This window comes from Hoplias malabaricus, chromosome 7 (assembly GCF_029633855.1).
Source record: "Hoplias malabaricus isolate fHopMal1 chromosome 7, fHopMal1.hap1, whole genome shotgun sequence".
NCBI lineage: Eukaryota > Metazoa > Chordata > Actinopteri > Characiformes > Erythrinidae > Hoplias > Hoplias malabaricus.
In genome coordinates this window covers 12299647-12321840 of record NC_089806.1, presented here as the reverse complement: position 1 = coordinate 12321840, position 22194 = coordinate 12299647, and the positions used below count along the sequence as shown (strand labels likewise).

The 22194-nt window shown below is 40.0% G+C and overlaps 1 protein-coding gene across 5 annotated transcripts in view; it reads left to right on the top strand.

Moving 5' to 3' along the window:
* Positions 1 to 22194, top strand: part of mthfd1l (methylenetetrahydrofolate dehydrogenase (NADP+ dependent) 1 like) — a 56531-nt gene that overhangs the window by 27211 nt on the left and 7126 nt on the right. For 4 of the 5 annotated variants that reach the window (XR_010803897.1, XR_010803894.1, XR_010803896.1 and 1 more), the window contains exons 22-28: positions 563 to 604; positions 3639 to 3739; positions 4119 to 4296; positions 6650 to 6757; positions 7142 to 7294; positions 18706 to 18818; positions 19551 to 20040. Coding sequence is in view for 1 of the 5 variants with exons in the window: in XM_066677047.1 (XP_066533144.1) it covers positions 563 to 604; positions 3639 to 3739; positions 4119 to 4296; positions 6650 to 6757; positions 7142 to 7294; positions 18706 to 18795 (672 nt within the window). In the remaining 4 variants the exon portion in view is untranslated. Of the gene's footprint in view, positions 1 to 562; positions 605 to 3638; positions 3740 to 4118; positions 4297 to 6649; positions 6758 to 7141; positions 7295 to 18705; positions 18819 to 19550; positions 20506 to 22194 lie in introns of those variants that run through there. The other variant, XM_066677047.1, reaches the window with a different exon arrangement.

The following is a 22194-nucleotide window of genomic DNA, read 5'->3' as shown; positions in this document are numbered from 1 at the left end:
TAAAAAGCACAAGAAAAACATCTTAATCATCTCTTGTATATAATCTAGAAATGTTTTTTTTCTTCCTGACCTTTGCTCACTCATCTGAATGAGTCTTATAGTAGAAATCTCTGGTGTAATCACACGCATTCATTCATTCATTATCTGTAAGCGCTTATCCAGTTCAGGGTCGCGGTGGGTCCAGAGCCTACCTGGAATCATTGGGCGCAAGGCGGGAATACACCCTGGAGGGGGCACCAGTCCTTCACAGGGCAACACACACATTCACTCACACCTACGGACACTTTTGAGTCGCCAATCCACCTACCAACGTGTGTTTTTGGACTGGGTGGAAACCGGAGCACCCGGAGGAAACCCACGCGGACACAGGGAGAACACACCAACTCCTCACAGACAGTCACCTGGAGCGGGAATCGAACCCACAATCTCCAGGTCCCTGGATCTATGTGACTGCAACACTATCTGCTGCGCCACCGTGTCGCCTAATCACACTCAGTGTAAGGGAAATGTATCTAAGTGTATTTTGTATATTGTTGACATTGCATATGTTCTTTCCTCTTAGGTAACAGCAGGGGCACCTCTTCCAAAAGAATACATTGATGAGGTAAAAACCTTGTTTTTTAATCAGTTTGGAAACATAAAACATATTGTTTGTTGGCATTTGCACCACTGCTGAAGATCCTTTTGTCGTTGTAACACTAGTCCCAGGTTTTTGAGCTGCTGAGATCTCTATTAGTATAAATTATAGGACCCTTACTTGTCTACACATCTATTGTAAGGTACATACGTCTGTATGAATCTGGGCATGGGAATTATTTTTTAAGTAGGTTTTTAACTTGGTATTAAAATTTAAAACAACATTTTCCATTTGACCTTGTTAGTTCATGTCCTGGTCACGTTCAACACAATTCTCACCATCAACTTTTTCCTCTTCCACCAAAATGTACTGACTTAAGCATGTTTAAAATTGTCCAAAATTCCACATGCATTTTAATGCATCTGTCCCATGGTTTGAAGAGCTCACTTGTCTGAGCAGAACATTTTAGGCTGTATTGTCTTACGCAATCAATAAGTGGCAGTGTTGCACACTTCAAGGACTGATTCTGCTGTCAGTAACTGGCTTCTGGTCACATGTCAAGCCGTATGCTTTGTCACTGCATCCGAATAGCAGAGTGACCACCCTAATTCCAGTAACCCAAACTTATGAATTCTCATAACAGCATAGCTCCTAGTAGCACCTTTTTTGATCATGTATTGATTACATTTTTAGGAACATTAATTAAACAAACGTATGCATTTAAGAGGATTTATGATGTGACCCCTTAAATTTCTAAGAAGCTTATATGGAAATGTGGAAATGGTATACAAATTACATGGACATAATATACAGTGTGTTTGTTTAAGGGTGAATAAACTCATAAAGAGTCCCTTTATCCTCAGTGCATCGAAATAGAATTTTATATTGATTCTAATCTTTCATTTGAAACTTTTGTGCTGATGTGATGGACATTTGTTGAATGTTGAACAATATTACGAAGCAGTATTTCCTGTAAATATGGGGGCTATCACATACTCTCAACTAGTTTAATTGTGTCTGAATATAAGTTTCTTGCAAATGCCCATAAAGTCACTGTATTAAAAGCCTCAAAGTGTTACCACCATTTCATTTCACATCAGCTACTTAATATTCAACAATATTCTGTCAATAATAATATGTCCCTGTAATGGAGAGTAAATATTATTTTCCTTGAAGGCCTTAATAAATGTCTGTAAATGAGTCTGTAATTCACCCAGACCTGTTCTCCAGGCCTCCCTTGTGCAGATTCTCCTCCCTAACTTGGTTTGGCGTGATTCGATTAACAGGGTAAATATAACCTGTCTTGCTGAAGGTAAAGTCATTGGGCTGAAGGGAGCTATAGTGGTGCAGAGATGCAAGGCCTGCTTTCTATCAGTCTCTCTAAAGCAGCCCCAGCTGAGAAAATAACTCAAGCGCTTAAGCTAATTGTGTGGTTCCTTAACAAGAAGCAGAAGGCACCAGGCCGGTCTCCTGGGCTGTGGATGCTGGCTCTGACGGTGCAGTCTAGCGAGGGACACTGCAGTTGTAAAGCAGAGCAGGAAGTGCCTTCCGGAAGACCTCATAGGAGGGATGACCCCTTCAAAAGCCGGGTTGAAGACATCTGTCCTTAAATGGACTCCTCCTTTGAAGGCACTCGGTTAAGTCCAGCAGCGGGAGGTGGTGGCCCAGTGGTCAGAAAACTTGGCTATGGCCCAAAGTCATGAATCCTGTCGATGTGCTTTAACCTCGAGTTTAACCTCGAGGGATATTGTCCCATGTTTGCTCACTTTGAGTACATGCCTCGGCCCTTTGAAAAAAAGCATAAAAACAATTAAAGCAGATTGATGGGAGTTCATCAATTACTTCTGAATTTTCTCAGTGATCTATAGACCTGCATTAATTATAGGATGTCTGACAGGACAAAATGCTGAATAGGTTTTGATCTTTAATGTGTCATAGTGTTCATTTGATGGAGTCAAATGGCACCAAGTCTCCTGAAGGTTTGCCTTCACTTAGAACTTATTTCAAACCTGCATGTAACGTACTTGGGCCTCTAGTTCTCTAGTTCTATAACTAAAGTTCATGCAAAAGGTTAGGGTTAGGTAAGGGTTAGGTAATCCTATCCCTAGCAGGTTTTGGTTAGCATTGAAACTGCAAACCTCTAGGACCTGGGTTGGTGTCTACTGACATCAGTTATTCTGACAGATTGCAGTACATTTATAGGAAGCATAGGAGGTGCAATAGCGCCTTTTGTTTTGAAGTGCCATAAAGGGTGAAAGCAGTTCTCACACGGCTAGTTCCAGAGAATTACTAGTGAGAAATGTCTGCTACTCTGTAATGTCTTCCAGATTGGTCCGGTCTCCCATTCCCATACATTCTTCAGTTTTCAAAAAAGAAAGGGAATTTCTGCATGAAAGGCTAGCGTAATTATTTAACTCAATTTTAGCCATTTAGCTCGCTTCACCCCATTCGTTGCGGACTTCCTGCCATGGTTTTGGTATAATGAGAGGAGTAGGAAGTGGCCAGTGTCTTCTCTGACAGTAAAAAAGCTAAAGGAAAAGAAACACAGAAAACCTAGTGGTCAGTTGATTAATTATACAATAAATAAAGATTTAATTTATATTTTCAAAATATTATTAGACGTATACCTGGTTATGTCTGAATGGAAATGTATTTGTAAAGAGCCATGGCTCATTTACTGTCTTTAAACCGTGTGACATTGTAGTTCAGCTGTGTTGACTTGTTTGGCTCATTGTGGTTTATAGACATATGGTTCCAGTACAGTTTCAGAGCAGTGGCTTGTCTACGCCATACACAATAGAAGAATACTCTCAGAACTCAGGCCTGTTTTTGTGGTTATTGTGTTATATGGAGTCATTGTAAGAAAATAACTTACTTATGAGTGGGTAGACTAATTCCATTTAGGTCCTGGAAGGTCTGTGTTCTGCTCAGACTCTCGTATTAAACAGATAAGTTGAATTATGACTTGAATGTTCAGTGCGTATATTGTCATAGACATTAAGGCGTTTGTGATTCCCAATTTTGGCTTAATTTCTTTTTTTATGCCCCTTTTTATCTTCAGAACCTACAGCTGGTGTCGGAGGGCTGCAGTAATCTGAAGAAGCAGATCGAGATCGCCCATCTCTTTGGAGTTCCAGTGGTGGTGGCTCTCAATGTCTTTAAGTAAGGAAAGCTGATGTAAATGCACCCTTTACTGTATAGAAGAACAATTAGGGGAACTGTTTCTGACAAACATTGTGACTGTGAGTGACAAGCTTTTATTTTTTAGAAATTCACCTTCAGACCTTCTTTTTCCTGAAAAAAGTGCAACGTGGGTTTTTTAAACATTGAATCTAGTGTCATAGTGCTACAACATGCAATATGTGTAGAATGAATAAGTTGCATCTCTTGCAGTTGGAGCAACACACTTATTAAAATTGTGATTTCGATATGAAAACGACAGCTCATTCAGCTCAATTTGCTTATCTTTTTTTGACCACTTTTACTGAATGTTTTTTGTGCTGTTGAATATTAAACCTCTGCTTGTTTTCACCTTCTGCAGAACAGACACTGAAGCAGAGATTGACCTGGTGTGTCGTATTTCAGAGGCTTCTGGGGCTTCGGCTGCTGTTCCCTGTCATCACTGGGCACGGGGTGGAAGGGGCTCAGTGGAGTTGGCACAAGCTGTAAAGGAAGCAGCAGCAAAGGAGAATAATTTCCGTTTCCTGTACAGCCTGCAGGTGAGGCCAACTAAACCAGAATAAAGCCTGTGCTTCTGCTTTTTTTAGAAACATTACAAATTTCTGTTAATCCCTCAAACCACAGGTTTATAACCCTCAACCCGGGGCACCCTGTGTCCAGATTAGTTTTTGTATATACCTTCTCCAGCTGCGCACCTTCACCTTGAGATAATCGCAGGGAGAACATTTTCAGGACAGGGTGTGAACCATGAGAAGTGATGGAAACTACTGCCTTGACCTCTAGACTTATACCATCTGATACTCAATAGCAACTTCTACAAATTATGATTGTAGTATTGTATACAGGTACTTCAGGATCTTCAAAAATGTCCACTATGAAGCTATTTCTCCTATATATTGTTCAACCTGTAACAAGCTAGAAAAGTGTAAGAAGTGTTAGATGTGTCCAGAATGATGATCAAACCATAGACTGAGAAAGCTGTGAAGCATGGAATATAAAGCTTTTATAAAGTTAATACACACAGTGCTGGAGAGGGATGAAATCTCAGGTAAATTTAAGAGACGATTAATTTATAAAACATCTTGGGCTTTCTTTAAACTGGAAGCATCAAAGAAATCATAAAGTACTTTCTGCCTTTTAGTTTAATGTTTCAATGTACAAATTGCTGTTATTAGTGTCTCAAAACCTATAACAATGAAGTAATGATTCTATAAAATGAATCAGATGCTTATAGAATACAGCATGCCCTTTTTTCAATGTTGTTTTTATCTGCACCTTCTAAGAGCTGACTTGTATACAGTGTTGATTGCTGTCTGTTTATCACTACTGGTATGATCTATGCCTCGGCTGTAGTCATGTGAAACGAGAGCATGGGCAGTTCATGAAGAGCCACCAAGTATGTGACACACCTTTGAGAATTTAATTGTGTTAGTCATGTTAAATAGACACAGTGGCCTTATCTCATCAAAGAGGCATGTGAAATTAATGCACAGTATAGTGTTAACTCTCTAACTTTAAGGTGGTCAGAGGGGAGTAGAGTGCAGTGCGTGTGGGAGCAGAGGCTGCAACAGTGTGACACATAATGAGTATTATTAGTCTCTATATGATTAGCCAGATGTCAAGCAAATATATCTTTATCCAGGAGAAATTAAATAAATGTAGAAATGTGGAGAGGCAATTGAAGAAGCAGTGGGAATAGATTGGTTTATGTTGTTAGTGCACACACTACACTATAGAGTCAGCTGGAGATGACTGGTGAGCTGTGAAAACAAGACTATTATTAAATGTTAATGAGTCATATAACACTTCTGTCAGTTAGTTTGTCTACATGTTAATAAAGTAAACTTGCCAATTTGTTGATTTTTTTTTTGTAGTTAATGAGTAGACATGTTTGGTAGAGTCCCATGATTCCAGCTTTAGCAACTTGTGGTTTGTTTAACTTTAGCCACCTTGCTTTTTCCAGGAGAGACTTTAAATAGAGGGTCATCTTAAAATCACAGTCCTAAATGCTTCTTAATTTGAACTTGCGCCAAACCTGGGTTTGTGTCTCATTGCTACATTCTGTGGAATTCTTAAAACTTTAAAAACATTCCTCACCTTGGTACTGAAATGGACTGGTGCCCTGTTTGAGGTTTGATCTCTTCTTGCTTCCCCAGTTCCCCTTTAGGAAGCCTCCTTTCAGGTTTTGTCCACCCAGTGTTCGGAACAGTGTGTAATGTGCTGACAGCTGACGGAGCCTCCATGTTTTGATCTGCTGTATTTCTTTCCTTTTTGCTTCTAATTGCCTCAATGGCAATTAGACACTTGGACTTTGTTTTCCAAAAAAGGTTGCAAAAGGTTAAACCAAATACATTAGATATACATCACTAAATGACCCTGAGCCTGACACAAGCTCAATGTTATATATAAAATACTAGCATCTGGATCCATTTTTAACATTTATTTTTTATTGTTTTGCAAACTATTTGGAATTTGACTGAATAAGAACTGACTTTACTCTGAATAGAAATCCTCAAGCATCCTCTACTCCAGTGATTTATGCACACACATAGATCCCCTGTGTGACTATGTGATGGAATTCTTCCCTGAAACATCAGATGGTTTGAGTTAGACTCTGGGTTTGGGAAGTTGTGACTTTGATTAAGTGATCCCATTAAAAGGCAAGGTTTCACGCCAATCTGCCGCTTGTCCCTGTTATCTGATTATTGGCCTGGACCCTGGATGTCTGGCTTTAGGGAATGAAGATTTGTGGGTGTCAGAATGCAGGATGGCATGCCACACCGTCTGAGTTAAGGTGTCTCCTTGCTGTGACCCCCAAGAGATAAGGCACTCGGTTAAGGACTTCCCTGTGTTTATTCATATATTTAAAATAACCCCAAATGTTTCCCTCAGACACCCATAGTGGAGAAGATTCGCACGATCGCGCAGAAGGTTTATGGAGCTGATGATATTGAGCTGTCTTCTGAAGCCCAGGCAAAGATTGACTACTACAATCGACAGGTGATACGACTGAGATAATATAACAGTATTTTTGGTTTGTGTTCATTTGAAGGAGATATTGACTGTTCCAACAGTTAACTTTGTTATAAAAACCAAACAAATACTTGCTTGGTGAAAACTTTGTGATTTGTGATAGAAAGGCACTATAGAAATGTATCTAAATCTTTTCCAGCTTTAGTTAGTGCTATGAACTAAAAGAAAACCTTTATATTCTTATCTCTTATATATTATTTTAATGAATCCATTAAGCATATAATCCCATCATAATCCCATCATAATCCCATAGAGGAACACTTATTTCCACATCTGCTAAACTAACAGAAGGTGTGAAGACATTGGAGCGTAATGTTGTAGTTTAACTACATCTGTGGTTTATCCGCACAGGGCTTTAACACTCTGCCCATCTGCATGGCCAAGACCCACCTGTCTCTCTCCCACATGCCAGACAAAAAGGGAGTGCCCACCGGCTTCATTCTGCCAATCAGAGACGTTAGAGCCAGCATTGGGGCGGGGTTTATCTACCCGCTAGTTGGAACAGTGAGTAATGTACTTATTGCTGACATAAATCTCTCTTCTTCTCGGTTTCTTTTATCATTTTTTTTATTCTAGTCCCACTTTCACATGAATTACAATCAAATTACAATTACAGATTGTTAACACAAAGAAAGAATTTATCAGTAAATAAACATCTATAAAAATCTAATAGATCTAATGATTACCTTTATGCATTAGGCCAATGAGTGCATCTCTCTCTCTCTCTCTCTCTCTTTTCTCTTTCTCTCTCTCTCTCTCTCTCTCTCTGCTTGTTTTTCACTGTCCCTCCCTGTTAAATTGGGCCTGTTCTCTCAGTGCTGCTTGGTAATTACTTACAGAATCCCATTCCCACCTGTGATCTGTGACCTGGCTTGAAATTTCAAAAACAGTACTGAGGAGAAATTCTTTCGCTCCAGTGCTGTTGCCTGTGATGGTCAGTATAGCCTGGCCAGAGGAGCACAGATCTGTGCTGCTGATTTACGCTCAGTGGATGGGTGATGGAGCTTTTAATTAGGCTCTATCAGGCCACGTTCGGGACCAGGGAGCACCATCAAAAGAATAGAAAGTTTGGCTGAGGCTTGTGAAAACAACTTTCATAACATCTATATTTTGATTGTGTGACGTGAGGTCAGAGACGCGTTTGAGTGGCATGGCCCTTCAGCGTGTGCTTTTCATTAATTCTGCCATACGCTTCGCCCGGGGCCTTCCAAAGTTTTCTCTTGTTTTTCCTAAACACAGCTGGAACACCGTGGACCTCTCCATCCCTCTGTTCTGACTTGGCATGGCAGGAATCTGGCTCTCTGCATTTGTTATCTCTGTTTACACTTGTATTACTCTTCTGTTCCTTAAACACTCACATGGAGCAATGTTGCCCTTTGTCATCGTGCAAATGGAGAAGTTGGAATGTTTGGTGTTTCACTGGTATTTTTTATTGTCATTCTCATTATGTCACACATTTTATTGGTTCAGAAATTTATACATGGACAGAATTGAGCTTTCACAGACATGCAGTTGATTATGGCCCAGGTGCCTGTGGGAGAGAAAGCTGCATGTGGTTATATCTTTCTTTACATGGTACAGAGAGGGTGTGTTGCTTACATTTCTTCCATTGTGCATCAGTTGTTCGTCTGCTCTGTTTTACCTGCCAAAAGTAGAGTGAGTATTTTATATTTTAATTTTTTTACCTCAGGCGGCACGGTGGCGCAGCAGGTAGTGTCGCAGTCACACGGCTCCAGGGACCTGGAGGTTGTGGGTTCGATCCCCACTCCGGGTGACTGTCTGTGAGGAGTTGGCGTGTTCTCCCCGTGTCTGCGTGGGTTCCCTCCGGGTGCTCCGGTTTCCTCCCACAGTCCAAAAACACACGTTGGTAGGTGGATTGGCGACTCAAAAGTGTCCGTAGGTGTGAGTGTAAGAGTGAATGTGTGTTTCTGTGTTGCCCTGTGAAGGACTGGCGCCCCTCCAGGGTGTATTCCTGCCTTGCGCCCAATGATTCCAAGTAGGCTCTGGACCCACTGCGACCCTGAACTGGATAAGAACTTACAGATAATGAATGAATGAATTAAATTTTTACATTCTTTATATTGGTACCAGTGATTATTTTCAAATCGGCCAAGTCCTAATCCTAACATAGGATACTACTCTTATTGAACCACTCCTGTATAGACCCAGTTAAGGCCAGGTTCAGTTTCTGTTTGTGTGTGTGTGTGTGGGGGGGTATTTTATTTTTTGTGAGTGTATTGTTGTTTCGAAGGGCATGCTTGCAGTAGGAAATATGTTTCCGGAGTGTGTGCTGGCTGTGCTGGGTCATGAGGTCATGGCTGGGCGAGGTGGACGCCCCACTGCGTTCTGCGATGTGGTCTAGGTTCAGTTCTTTTAACTCCACAGAGCTGCTTGTGACAACTGCTGCCTGGACTAATGACCTTTCACCTCTACAAACTATACCACTCACCTTTCCCTAAGCTTTCACTTTTTTAATCACCTCTATCTCTTTTCCTGTCTCTTTCATTCTTCTTCATTTCTGGTTTGTTGTCTCTTTTTCTTTCTCTGTCTTGTCAGGCTAAACCTACATTGGAATTGTAGCCCGTATTACAACAGATAACTATCGATTTTATGCTAAATTCATTAAAAAGGGATGCTTCACCAATTTCATATACAAAAGATAGTACACCATCTGAATGTGTCAATCATTTAATATCAAGGCAATCTTTTATGTCATTTAAAAAAAAATGGATGGTTGGCACCTACTTTTAGCTCGGTGCCTATATAAACATCCAAGTGCTTGTTAAACATAGGCTACTGAAAGATATTCCACAATGGGATATATGCCAACGTCACAAAAACAAATGTCAATGACATCGACATATGTCACTGTAACAAAAACAAAAAAATTAAATGCCATTGGCATATGCCACTGTCACCCGTACGTAAGATGCCAATGCCATTTCATGTCATTACTGCCTCTCCACCACAGAGCAGGTCCCCCACTTATATAAAACACATAAAAATAGATAGAGTCATTCAGTGTCTGAATTTATTACTGAAACATGATGAAAAACAATTACAAACACTCTCTCTCCTTTTCGCTCGCTCAGACTAATTAGTGCCCCTCTAGACACCATTCATGTGGAACCAGCAGTAAATCTTTGACAAAAGTATATATGAACTGCAAATAATAAACTTAAAGGATAAAAGTAAAATGTATAGAAATGTACTAATAATTTAATCCAATGTGAATTTGCTTTAATTACAAAAAGATAATTATCTGTTATTGGTATCGGCTCCTCCAAGGTGCTAATTATCGGTTATCATATTGGCCCAAAAAATTCAAAATCGGTGCATCCCTATTTTCAAGGCATCATAATTGATAGTGCTTGTAGGTCAGTCAAGTTCCACTGTTCAATTCTGGCTTGTGAGACATGGTTAGATGATGATTTAAAGAAATGTGTGGTAAACATTCAAACGTATTAAGAACAAAAACGAACAAACGTTGATCCACATTTTCAGCAGTAAAGCTTGTTACCGTCACGTCCAAATTCAGTGTCCCTGCACTTCTCAATGCCACAGCACACCCTTGGCTTGAGCGCTAACTGCATGCCTGCATGACAGTAAATGGATTATATGAGGATGTCATTCGCCCTGGGTTTAGTGTTAATTTAATAAGATGTAATTCTAATGGAAAAACTGATGTCTTCAATTTAAATTACATGACTGGAAATGAAAAGAGTCTAAACAATCCTCTAGATTTATGTGAAAACAGAGTAGACATTTATATGGAAATTGGTTATCTTGACCTACTGTACACTGTTTATAACCTTCATTACCGGAATAAAAGCTGAAGAAAGATAGTCTTATGTACTTGTGGTGGAAGTAAGAAGAATAGTTGTATAATACAGATGAAGCAGAATCCGATGATATTCACTGCATGAGTTTCCTTTGGGTGATCCAGTTCTCATGTTAGTAGGTGGATTGGTTGCTCCAAAGTGTCCATGGGGAGTGTCTGGGTGTGTGTGTGTATGTGTTTGTTACCCTGCAATGGACTGGCACCCCATTCAAATTGGGTTCCTACTTCAAAGCCTAACATTGTGTTGACCAAGAAGGCAACACGTCCTTTTTGTGGTTTCAGTCTTCAGTGATAAATATATAGATGGCGTTAAATAAGTCAGTAGTATAGTTATGAAGACATGTGAAATGTATTACATTTTAATATATGTAATCACACTTCTGTACATTTGTTAGATCAAGCAATTAGCTTTCTGTTTCTAATAATAATAATTGCAATTTCTATGTATAACCCATACGTCTTTCAGTTTTAATCACAGCCCTAATCACTACTGAACAGCAGTGAAACACTTGTTACTCTCTCATGTCTCTGTGTGTATGCAGTAGGGTGGGGGAGCCTGAGACCCTCCCCAGTGATCTCTGGCCCCTGAGGGACTGTGAGGTGGAGGGAGCGTTAGGAAGGGCATGATGTCATTCTGATGAAATGTGAGGGAGGGTTCAGCCAGAAAACAATGGAGTTCAAGGAATTCCGCTTCACACCGGATTTATCTTTGTACGCTGGGGCAGATGTACAGAAGCAATCCTGCAGCGCAAAACTGCTGCATTCAGATGATGTGTTTTGCTGAAGGAAAGAGGTTTTAAGTGTTGTGTGATTTATTTATTTATCTTTTTATTTTCTAATTAAGCTTCCTGACAGTAGGCCTGTTAGACCATACACATGCATCAGTTTATCACTTATGATATGCTATTGGATTTGAAAACTCCAGCAGCACTGCTGTGTCTGATCCACCTGTACAAGCACAACACACACTAACACACCACCACGTCAGTGTCAGTGCTTTGCTGAGACTGATTAATCAACCATTACCGTACCTGCTTTCTGGGGTCCTAAGCACTGAAGGACAGGGTAAAAGGGGTTAAAACAAAGTATGCCCACCAACAGATCTCCAACAATTTAATTATAGACCTACAAATTGCTACTGTATGGTCAGTGAAGCTGAGAGAATGGACTGTGAGTGTAGAAACAAGGTGTTCATAATGTTATGGCTGATCTGTGTGTATTAATGTGGTGATGGTGTGTCTCTGGGCTAGCTGAGTATTTTCTCTTTGATGGGTGGGGTTAGTGGGAGTGTTCAAACATGGTGTTATTGTAGCACTGGTATTGATGCCTGCTGTATAGTGATGTAATCAAGTTCAGGCAGAGTCTTAGTTTTGATTTGTTGAGGATGTGAACTAACAAGGTTTAAAAAAAAATGTCAAGGTCCATTTTAATTTGCCAAGCTTTATGGGCAGCACACAGAATTCGTGAGTGACCAGTGGCCTAGAAAACTGGACTGTTGTTGTGCTGTTTATCTTTGTCCTACTAAACAAGTGCCGCATCCTGCATTTCAAGGAGCACAACAACACGTACCCAAGTCACGAAATCTGCATTGTTTAACATTGTCTCCTTGAGCGTGTATCTGGATAATGGAGTATTGTCTTTGGGAATAATGTGGGGGGGGGGGGTGCTGAGAAGCAGCAAGCCTCTCCATGTTGTTTTGGTGTGTTCCAGCATGCACATGAGAGACAGAGCTCAAAGTTTATGAACAGGCCCACAGTTGTAGCATTTCTAGTTTGCGTTAGCTTTTACTGAATTTTAGCTCCACATCTGCAGTCTTCTTAAACGCTGTTGCCATAAAAGATTTTCCATTGGAAGGGGTTTCGCATTAGAGCAGTGGAGATGAAATCCATTAGCTTAATGGACAAAAGTTCACCGCCTCATTTAAGAAGCCCAGGATCTGTAGGCTCCCTGCTTTTGAAGGCCTTTAGAAGATCCACTTAAAGCCCAGATTGTAGGTATGGTCATCGTGCACATTGACCCTCACAATGATCATTTACATACTGTCTTTTTAAGCTTAGTCACAGTTTATTCAGCATTTAAGTGTTTGAATGCCCTTTGTTGTTTGTCCAGCCAGTGAGAGTGAAGCACAATAGCCACTGCACGGTTGTCTGTTTGGTTAAGTATTTGTTTGTAAATGCTGCTCATGGGCTCCTTGTGTGTGATGTGGGAAAATTCCTGCTTTTCTGGATGTTATGGTGTATGGCCTGGGCACGGGGGAAACAGTGATGTCTGTTTTGTTACATAATGGTCTTGTCGTCGTCAGTAGATGGGATGTTACTATGGAGTGATTGGCTTTTTGTTGAGATCCTTTCACCTTCACATCGGCTGACCCATGAGGACACTGGATTATTTTGGGTGATGTCATGATTTTGGTTTCAACCAATGTGAAGATTTTACGTCCAATAGTAAAGATATTACACAACTAAAATAAACAAATTGCTACACAGTGAAGTTAATAACATTTATTATAGTGAAACAGGAAATAATTCTCATAGTTTTATATAAACAAAGCTTTGCGTGATGTCACTGTCATCATTGGTTATCAGTTAAATTCAGAGTTTTAAATTGTATTTAATATTTCTAATAATAGGCGGCACAGTGGTGCAGCAGGTAGTGTCGCAGTCTCACAGCTCCAGAGAACTGGAGATTGTGGGTTCGATTCCTGCTCCGGATGACTGTCTGTGAGGAGTATGATGTGTTCTCCCTGTGTCTGTGTGGGTTTCCTCCGGGTGCTCCGGTTTCCTCCCACAGTCCAAAAACACGCGTTGGTAGGTGGATTGGCGACTCAAACGTGTCCGTAGGTGGGAATGTGTGACTGTGTGTTGCCCTGTAAAAGACTAGCGCCCCCTCCAGGGTGTATTCCCGCCTTGCGCCCAATGATTCCAGGTAGGCTCTGGACCCACCGCGACCCTGAATTGGATAAGTGGTTACAGATAATGAATGAATTTCTAATAATGTATAAAAAGAATTTGGAATTAATGTTGTCAAAGATTTTTCTTAATTTTAGCCTCTAAGCACCCATAGCAGTACTAGCTGCTCATGTGTTGTATTTGTGATCTGTGTGATCTGTGATCTGTGATCTAGAATGCAGTCAGACAGCAAAGTAGAAAGGTTCGGCTTCGCTCGATAGCTCCTTCTATAACCGTAATGCACTAACTGTATCAGCATGAGAAGAAAAGCTGAAATCTTTGACCATATGTATATCGTCGCTGTCCATTGAAATAGATGGATCTTAAAATATAGTAATTTCAATGGAAATCAATATAAAATATTTTTATACCAAGTAATTATAGAGCATTTCCGTTGGCCCATTTGTCACAATCCTACTGTGTTCATATGATGCAGTAAAATGAAAATGGATGAAAATAGAGATGGATGTTTTTTATTGGACAGTGAGTATATTTATTAATTGGTTGGAGCTCCCAGCCTCTATTGTTCTCTCTGGATGTCATTAATAATAATTGGAATTACCATTCTCCCAGTAGAAATGGACATTTTCACACATTTCTGGAATCAGATTAGATTTCCGAATGTAGGTTGTTATACAGCATTTTAAAAGAAGTTATTGATGGAATTTGGCCCATTCAGATAAACCCAAATATCAGTCATTTTCTCAGAAAAGCAACATTGATCGGGCTTGTGCTGCTAAACTAAAATCCAAGATCTCCTAATCCCCTTTGTAAAGTCAAATGCATCCCTGCTGAAACTGAATGGAGACAGATTACTGTGTTCAAAGACGTACAAACTCTTTTCTGTATATCTCTATAAGACCCTTTGATACATAACCGCTCAGTTCTTTTCAGGTCTTTCTGAACAACTGACATAAGATGTATCCTCCAACAGGAAATTGATCATCAGTCCAGCCCCTTCCTCTGCTCAGAGGTTTGTTTACTTGAATAAGTCTGTAAACAAGAGGCGTCCAGCGTGGGTTAGGGTCGAAATCCAGCACAGTTTGGTGATTTCCCTGCCCTATAACCTCGTAATTAACGGATACATTGAAATGGCACCAAACTGCGCTGTAAACAGTGTCTAACTCCTCAGACAGTGAAGTTGTCTTTTCATGATAATTCTAATTCCAGCTTCTGTTAGATCTCAGACAGAAATAAATTTGTTCTTTGATCTGCAGAGAGACAGGGAATGAAGGAGGCTTCTAAGCTGAGGAGAAATGAAGGAACAGAAGGCCTTCCTAATGGCATCTCTAATGATCACTTAGAGGCCTTGACCAAGGGTCATGTCATTAAACCTTTCTACAAGGCTGGGATTGTTCAGCTTTTGTCAAAGGAAACTTTCATGTTAAAATGTGTACTGTTCTACCAAGCTTGTAAATTGCCTGCTAGACGGATTGGTTAGGATATATATGATCAGTGCTTTTTATTTCATTCATCTGGACCATTCTTAAATTCATACGGATGAATAGTTATTTTCCACTTCAGATACAGTCATGGGCTGTGGTCTGTTTTTTCGACCCGTGATCAACTGTTCACATGAGAAAAGGAATTTTCTCCTTTTTTAAATGATAAAATTTTATTAAGGTAATTACTCTTCCTCTGCCTGTGTCTCACATTTTGCCAGTCAGTTGATTTTAATTATTTATATCTTTCATTTTTATCAAATTATTTAGGTTTGGAAAATGACCAATGACTTCAAATACAACCCAGAGGGAGTTGAACTGAAGGCACTGTGTAGCAGTGAAGACATGTTCACTGCTAGTTTGGATTTGGACTGTAGTTCCAGCCGAGCCATGTCTTATTGTTGGTGTTTAAATAAATAGTTTGTTTCTGAGAGACACAGGATTGATGTCTGAAGTAATTCTACATGCAAAGTACTTTATGAATTCGCTGTGTTTTTTCCTGTGTGTTCTGTCTTTAAAGGCTAAGCACCAGCTCTATGAAAGTGTCAAACAAATAAATACAGTGGAATTTGAGTTCCTAACTTGTGTTTATTGTTTATTGATAGTCAGAAAACATGTTATTTCTTATTAATTCAAGGAATAAGGTTTAAAAGACCGTTAGTTCCCCCCCCCCCCCCCAACGGTGTTGGGAAACTCTAATAGGCGTCTTGCCTGTGACGTAGATGGTGGACAACAACTCTAGAAGCTGCACTTAATTTAATGCAAAATGTGTGTTGTTTTGGCTGCAATCATTCAATGTACAGTGGGACACCTGTGCACAAATGGCCCAAAGATCCCAAAATATCCAGAAAATGGACTAAGTTTGTCAACTTTAAACGGACACTTTGGAAAGGACCCTCCGCTCACTCCGTTATCTGTAGCTCATTTCACTGGCGCTTTTCCAACAATATGGGCATGTAAGGACACCAACGAAAGGTGTTCAAGAGCCTCTGTAACATGGAGGTAAACAGGGTAAGGACACTCACTTCGCCTGTTTTAGTTGGTGTTAGTTAACGTTAGCTTGACTCGCTAAACTCGGTGGCTCAGATTATACTCGGCTACGTAGCTGCATTACGGAGGTTTATAGTGTCGGATGAATTCGAGTTCGACTTCGATCACATTTACAAGAATAACGGTACCTCTACATTTGAGTTTAGCTTATTGCTAGGATATTGTCATGAATAATGTTGGTTATTTAGCTAGATACTGTCATAACAGTCAGTCATAACGGTGTTTTACCGCGGCGTTGTTCAGCTGTTGTCCACCAGTGACGTCACGGTTGCGTTCAAGAATTTCCGTAGCGAGCTCGGGTTTTTCCGTCAATTTAATAAAATTGTCAGTTTTAAAGCAAATTAAGCTGCTATTTTCATTTTTTCATTCATACTTATATATGTCAGTAATTAAGATAATGTGAAAGATCCATGGAGGTCCATTAAGTGGTGCTTATAATTCCAGGAACGTACACATATGAAGATTTATTGTTTAGCCTGATTTTAAAATGTACACCGTAGGAGATTAGTCAGACTTCATCTGTTTTATATTGTTAGTTCATGTCAATTGCACTGCATTAAAGATGAGAAAAAGCTTTGATAATATATCAGCTGATGAAATGCGGCTGGTTTATTTGCTTTATGCCACAATTGGATGATCTTAAATTAGCCGGGGTAATCCTACAATTTAAAACAAAATGATATGTTTTTGGAAGATTTTGGCAGCCAGGTTGTTGAAGTGGAGAAGTGTTTGCCAGTGTCTGGAAATTTAGAGCTAATCAGATTTGCTTAAAATTGACAGTGGGGAATTTTTTGTCCTATTTTCATTCTGAGACTGTGTTGAGTTTATGCTTCACATGCTTGTACACTCTGCATTAGCTCCATTAATGAAACTGTTGAAGGTATGGCTCTTCATCAGATTTGCTGTTAACTGGTGCTGCTAGTGGTTCCGAGTTATGTTAAAGACTGTAGCCAACCATTTCCAGGTACTTACAGAGGAATCAATAATACTCTGACTGTTTGTACTACCTCTCAGACCATCTCACTGTCGTCTCTGACATTTTCCACCTTGTTGAAACCACTTTGGCTTTTGTCCTTGTCAAAATAACATTAAATTGTCATTAGCTTTCTGGGCTTTTTACGTCAGACTTCCTCACATCGTTATGGGGAGGGTTTCCAGGCAGAATCTAAATTTGGCTAGTTTACTAGGGGATAAACTGAGATTCTAAAGCCTGCCTTCGTTTTTTCAGATTTATAACTGTGAGGGAACACTGGTATTTGTTGCTCTTATCCCCCGGTACTTCTGTTGACTTTTTATGTCATTTATTATCTTTTAAAATGTTCCTTCTTTTACTGTTTTGTTTCACTGCGTAAATATTTCTGTACTGTCCCTATAATGTTCCTGTAAAGTACTTTCAAATGCCATTGTGTACAGAAGTATTGCTTTATTGGCATCCCAGGAATATGTGAGGGAAAAGACTTGATCTTAAACTGAAAGAGAGAATCAAAGTAAAAAAGGAAGGGGATGAAAGGATAGTAGTAGAGAAGTGTTTTCTCAAACATTTTAATTTTAAAATCATGTTTTTATGCTCTGTTTATTACGGGAAAAAGAACTGAACAAGAGTGTATTCCAGTGCTGAGCAATTTGAAAGAACACAAATCTGAACGTGAGATTCTCCCATACACAGTCTCTGCAGATCCTACAGTCATCATAAATCTATGTAAATGCCTTTATATGGACCCTGATATCTCAAGATCCTTTGGAGTGTTTACTTTTTGTGGAACATCCTCTTCAGCTCAGCTTACAGGCTTTCAGTGTGATTAAGCTCTGACTATACACACACACACACACACACACACCACTTCCAATCAACTCTCCAACTGTGATGCATGGAGAAAGTTTTGTCTGTTGTATTCTCTTCCTCAATTTGAACTCCAGTTATCTGAAAAGTGTGTGTGTGTGTGTGTGTGTGTGTGTGTGTGTGTGTGTGTGTGTGTGTGTGTGTGTGTGTGTGTGTGTGTGTGTGTGTGTGTGTGTGTGTGTGTGTGTGTGTGTGTGTGTGTGTGTGTGTGTGTGTGTGTGTGTGTGTGTGTGTGTGTGTGTGTGTGTGTGTGTGTGTGTGTGTGTGTGTGTGTGTGTGTGTGTGTGTGTTTTAAAGCAGTATTATAAATATTATTTTTTGCTCATCAAAATAAAAATGTTCCTGAATCCCATGCTGTAGTAAGCTGTAGGCCTTCCCTGGAAAGAGGATGGCACAGCCAATGACAAGGCTTTAGCGAGCCCCCTCCATAGTAGCCACATGTGAATTGAGACTTAAAATTGATCCCTTCTCCTGTAAAGTTACTATATTGGGAGATGCATGTTTTTAATTGGACAGCGATTTTTATTCATTCTTATTTTTTTTTTATTTTCTTTATTCATTTTCCAGAATGAGTCTATAATTATATGGGAGCTCAATTTTTAAATCTTTTTTCCTTGCTGTTTTCTACACTTGGCTATTCTCAGTATTCAAATTATTTCTGAGTATTTTGGAAAATTTCTGATAGAGCTTACACCTTTTAATTCGCTCACCTTGTGGCTCATGGTGAGAAAACTGAAGAGAGAGTGTGCTCATGAGGTACTGCTGGCTGACTGGCTGTTGTTTGTGTCCTGCAGATGAGCACCATGCCAGGCTTACCCACACGCCCCTGCTTCTATGACATTGACCTTGATCCAAATACTGAAGAGATAACAGGCCTGTTCTGAGCTTCTCCCACTCACTCTCTCAGGTACGTCAACAATACATGCTCTGTACAGCAGTTTCCTGCATGTGAGTATTTGTGTTCATGTGTAGAATGCTTGGTTAAAGCTGCACAATGTAAGATACTTTTGTTAAAATTGATACGTTAAAAAATGTCCGGGCGGAATTTCACAAACGTCCGGGATTATGTTTTTCTAGAGCTTACATAGAACTTCGAGAAGCGTTTCGTTCACAAACTAGTCCCGCCCTCCCCTACTCCGATTGGTTCGCTTGAGTGAGAAGGGGGCGTGGTGAAGTAGCCTAAAATCTTCTGATTGGACGGTCTGACTGTAGAGCTACCGTTATTGGTCGATGACCTTCTCTGTAAACATTTAATTGGTCAGTCTGCACGTCAGTAGTCCTTGTTTACGTCAAGCAAAGCTCATGTACCTACCCCAGCTATGCCGACACGTAAATGTAAATTCTCGGATGAATTAAAAAAGAAATTCCCATGTTTTGTGTAGCACATAAAGGTGTAAAGACCTAAAAGCACACATGGGTTCAGCTAAGCACACAATGGCAGTCAATGCCCCCCACACCCCCCCCCCCCCCCCCCCCGCACGTATATGGCACATCATTCTATCATTCTGCGGTTACAAATTTCCACCAGAGAGGTCTCAAGATCCCCAATAGTTACATAGTGCAGCCTAAACTGTGCTTTACTGATTTGACATGTTGTACCGGAAACCATTTAAACATTGTTTGTTGTTGTCTTCTCTAGTGCCTTCTCTGTCTGCTTTTTCATGGAGACAGTTAAACCAAATGCCAGTGGCACAAAGAGGACCAAAGACCAACTCTCGTTCAGAGCAGAGCAGCTTTATTTTCTTCTCTTTGTTTTAATCACACAATCAAAGATTGAAATCTCTATGCATTCATTATTCATAATTACCTATGTTTACCATATTTATGAATAACAGTATTAATGTTACTTTCCAACTTATTTCTGAAGTCTATAGGTGTGAATCTCTTTAGTTTCCATTCTCAGAGTGTGTCCTAACACACAATAAATGAGCACTAGGTAAGATTTAGTATTTTTTCTCCACAGTTGCTGTTACAGTCGCAGAGTTTAATGCATTTTACAGCTATGTCCTGAATTCTACGTGGAGAGGGGAGGGGTGGTTCCCTTATCTCCTCCAAAAGTTACACAGTGCAGTTTCTGCTTGGCTGAGGCTGAAAAATCAATGACAGAGACTCTATTCTCCTTATTACAGGTTAGTGAGGCATCACAATGACTCTAAAGCTGTAAATTTAAGGTAAAATACTACCTAGTGTTCCTTTAAGAATAGGACTGGTCTACAGTTTACTTTCAGTTGAGGATCTCCATTCAGAGTGATTTGTAGCCCAACACTAGGCTTAATCCCTGTTTGGGTTATAAATCCTGTTTAGTTTGGTTTTTGTTTTTTTTCTTGGACGGTTGTTAATTTGTAGACTTTTAAAACTGAAATTGTTTTGCTGTAGCTTTGTTTAATTTAGCATTAACACCTTTTTCATTCTGATTATTTCCTTTTTGTTCCGTTCTGATTGATGTCTTACGCACAAATGCCACGTGTAGTGAGTTTTACACTTAACCTCAGTGCCTCATGTCGTAATGTGTTACTCCTAACTGCTGTATGATGGGGTCATTGTTATATTATTTTTTTATTTGTTTTATTTAATTAAATAAAAGCAAATATGTCTGTCACTAACTGGAGTAAATTACCAATTCATTTATTCATTAGTTGAGTTTAATGACATTTAAACTTTACATTTAAACTAAGTACATTTACTTATAGAACTTCTGATTTTTAACGTTAGTTGTGCTCTCTACCGTTACCTTCAGAGGATTTTCTGTTGGTCAGTAATGTGTGTGAGGTTCTGTGTGTTATCTGCACGTGTTGCATGTTCCTGCACGCAGATGTTTGACATTCCACACCATCTTACTCTGTTATGCCCACCGTAAATACAGTACAGCGTCCAAACACCACGAGAATTCCATTCAGCATTGGATTGCAGTGTGCGTGCATGTTTGTGTGTAGAAGTGCTGTGTGAAGTGAAGGCTGCTTGGAAAGATGACAGATAGTATAGTAATTATATTGAAGGGTTGTACTCTGACCAACCATAAGATGATGACCACCTCCTTGTTTTTACACTCATTTTCTACTCTCACAGATCCTCTGACTGTGCAGGAGCACTCTAGTCTTTCAGTCACAGACTGGATTCCAGCCGTTGCTCTGTTTGCCCCTTTTCACACATTTCTTCGATGGTCAGCACCACCACAGAACAGGTATGATTTGGGTGATAAATCATTCTCAGTGCTGGTACGGTGGATCAGACACAGCAGATCAGCTGGAGTTGTTAAACCACTACCCCGTTGGTCCACCTTGTAGGTGTTAACTCTGAGACAGTAGCTCAGAACACTGTTGCCTGGATATTTCATGCTGGTGGACTATTCTCAGTTCAACTGTGACACTGAGGGATTTGAAAACTCCAGCTGAACTGCTGTCTGATCCACTCATACCAACACAACACACGCGAACACACCACCACGTCAGTGTCACTGTGGCTTTGAGAATGACCCACCACCCAAATCATACCTGCTCTCTGGTGCTCTTGTGGGGGTCCTGACCCTTTTAAAGAACAGGGTGAAAGAAGACAAAAAAAAAATATAGATAGTCTGACACTGTAGAACCACAAAGTACTCTTGTATGTTCAGTGGAGCCGAGAGAATGGACAGTAAGCGTAGAAACAAGGAGGTGGTCATAATGTTATGGCTGATTGGTGTTGTCAGTTTGAGAATAACCTTATTTATGTCTATTCATTCATTCATTATCTGTAACCACTTATCCAATTCAGGGTCGCGGTGGGTCCAGAGCCTACCTGGAATCATTGAGCACAAGGCAGGAACACACCCTGAAGGGGGCGCCACTCCTTCACAGGGCTATTTATGTCTATATTTATGTCTATTATGTCTATATAGCATAACTATGGAAAATAGGTCAATATTCACTGAAGATATGGCCAAGTGGCAGTTTATATTGAAAATAAGAGTGGCCTGAGGATAAACCCTTGTGGTATACCACAGCAAATATCACGGTTACTTGGTACAGAGTGTAACAATATAGGCTTTCTGTCAGATATGTTTGGAACCACATATGTTCCTTCGCAGAAATGCCAATACAATGTTCAAGCGTTTTCAACAGTATGCAATGATCAACAGTATCAAACCCAGCATTGAGATTTAACAGGACAAGGATCTATCAAATGCTCAGTCTTCCAGGGTATGACTTTAGTTTGTATTTTCACTTTCATTTAGGATGGCACAACCACTTCTGGAGCCTCAGTTATCCTAGTGTTCAAAAACACATCTGAAACTAATTTAGGCTTCT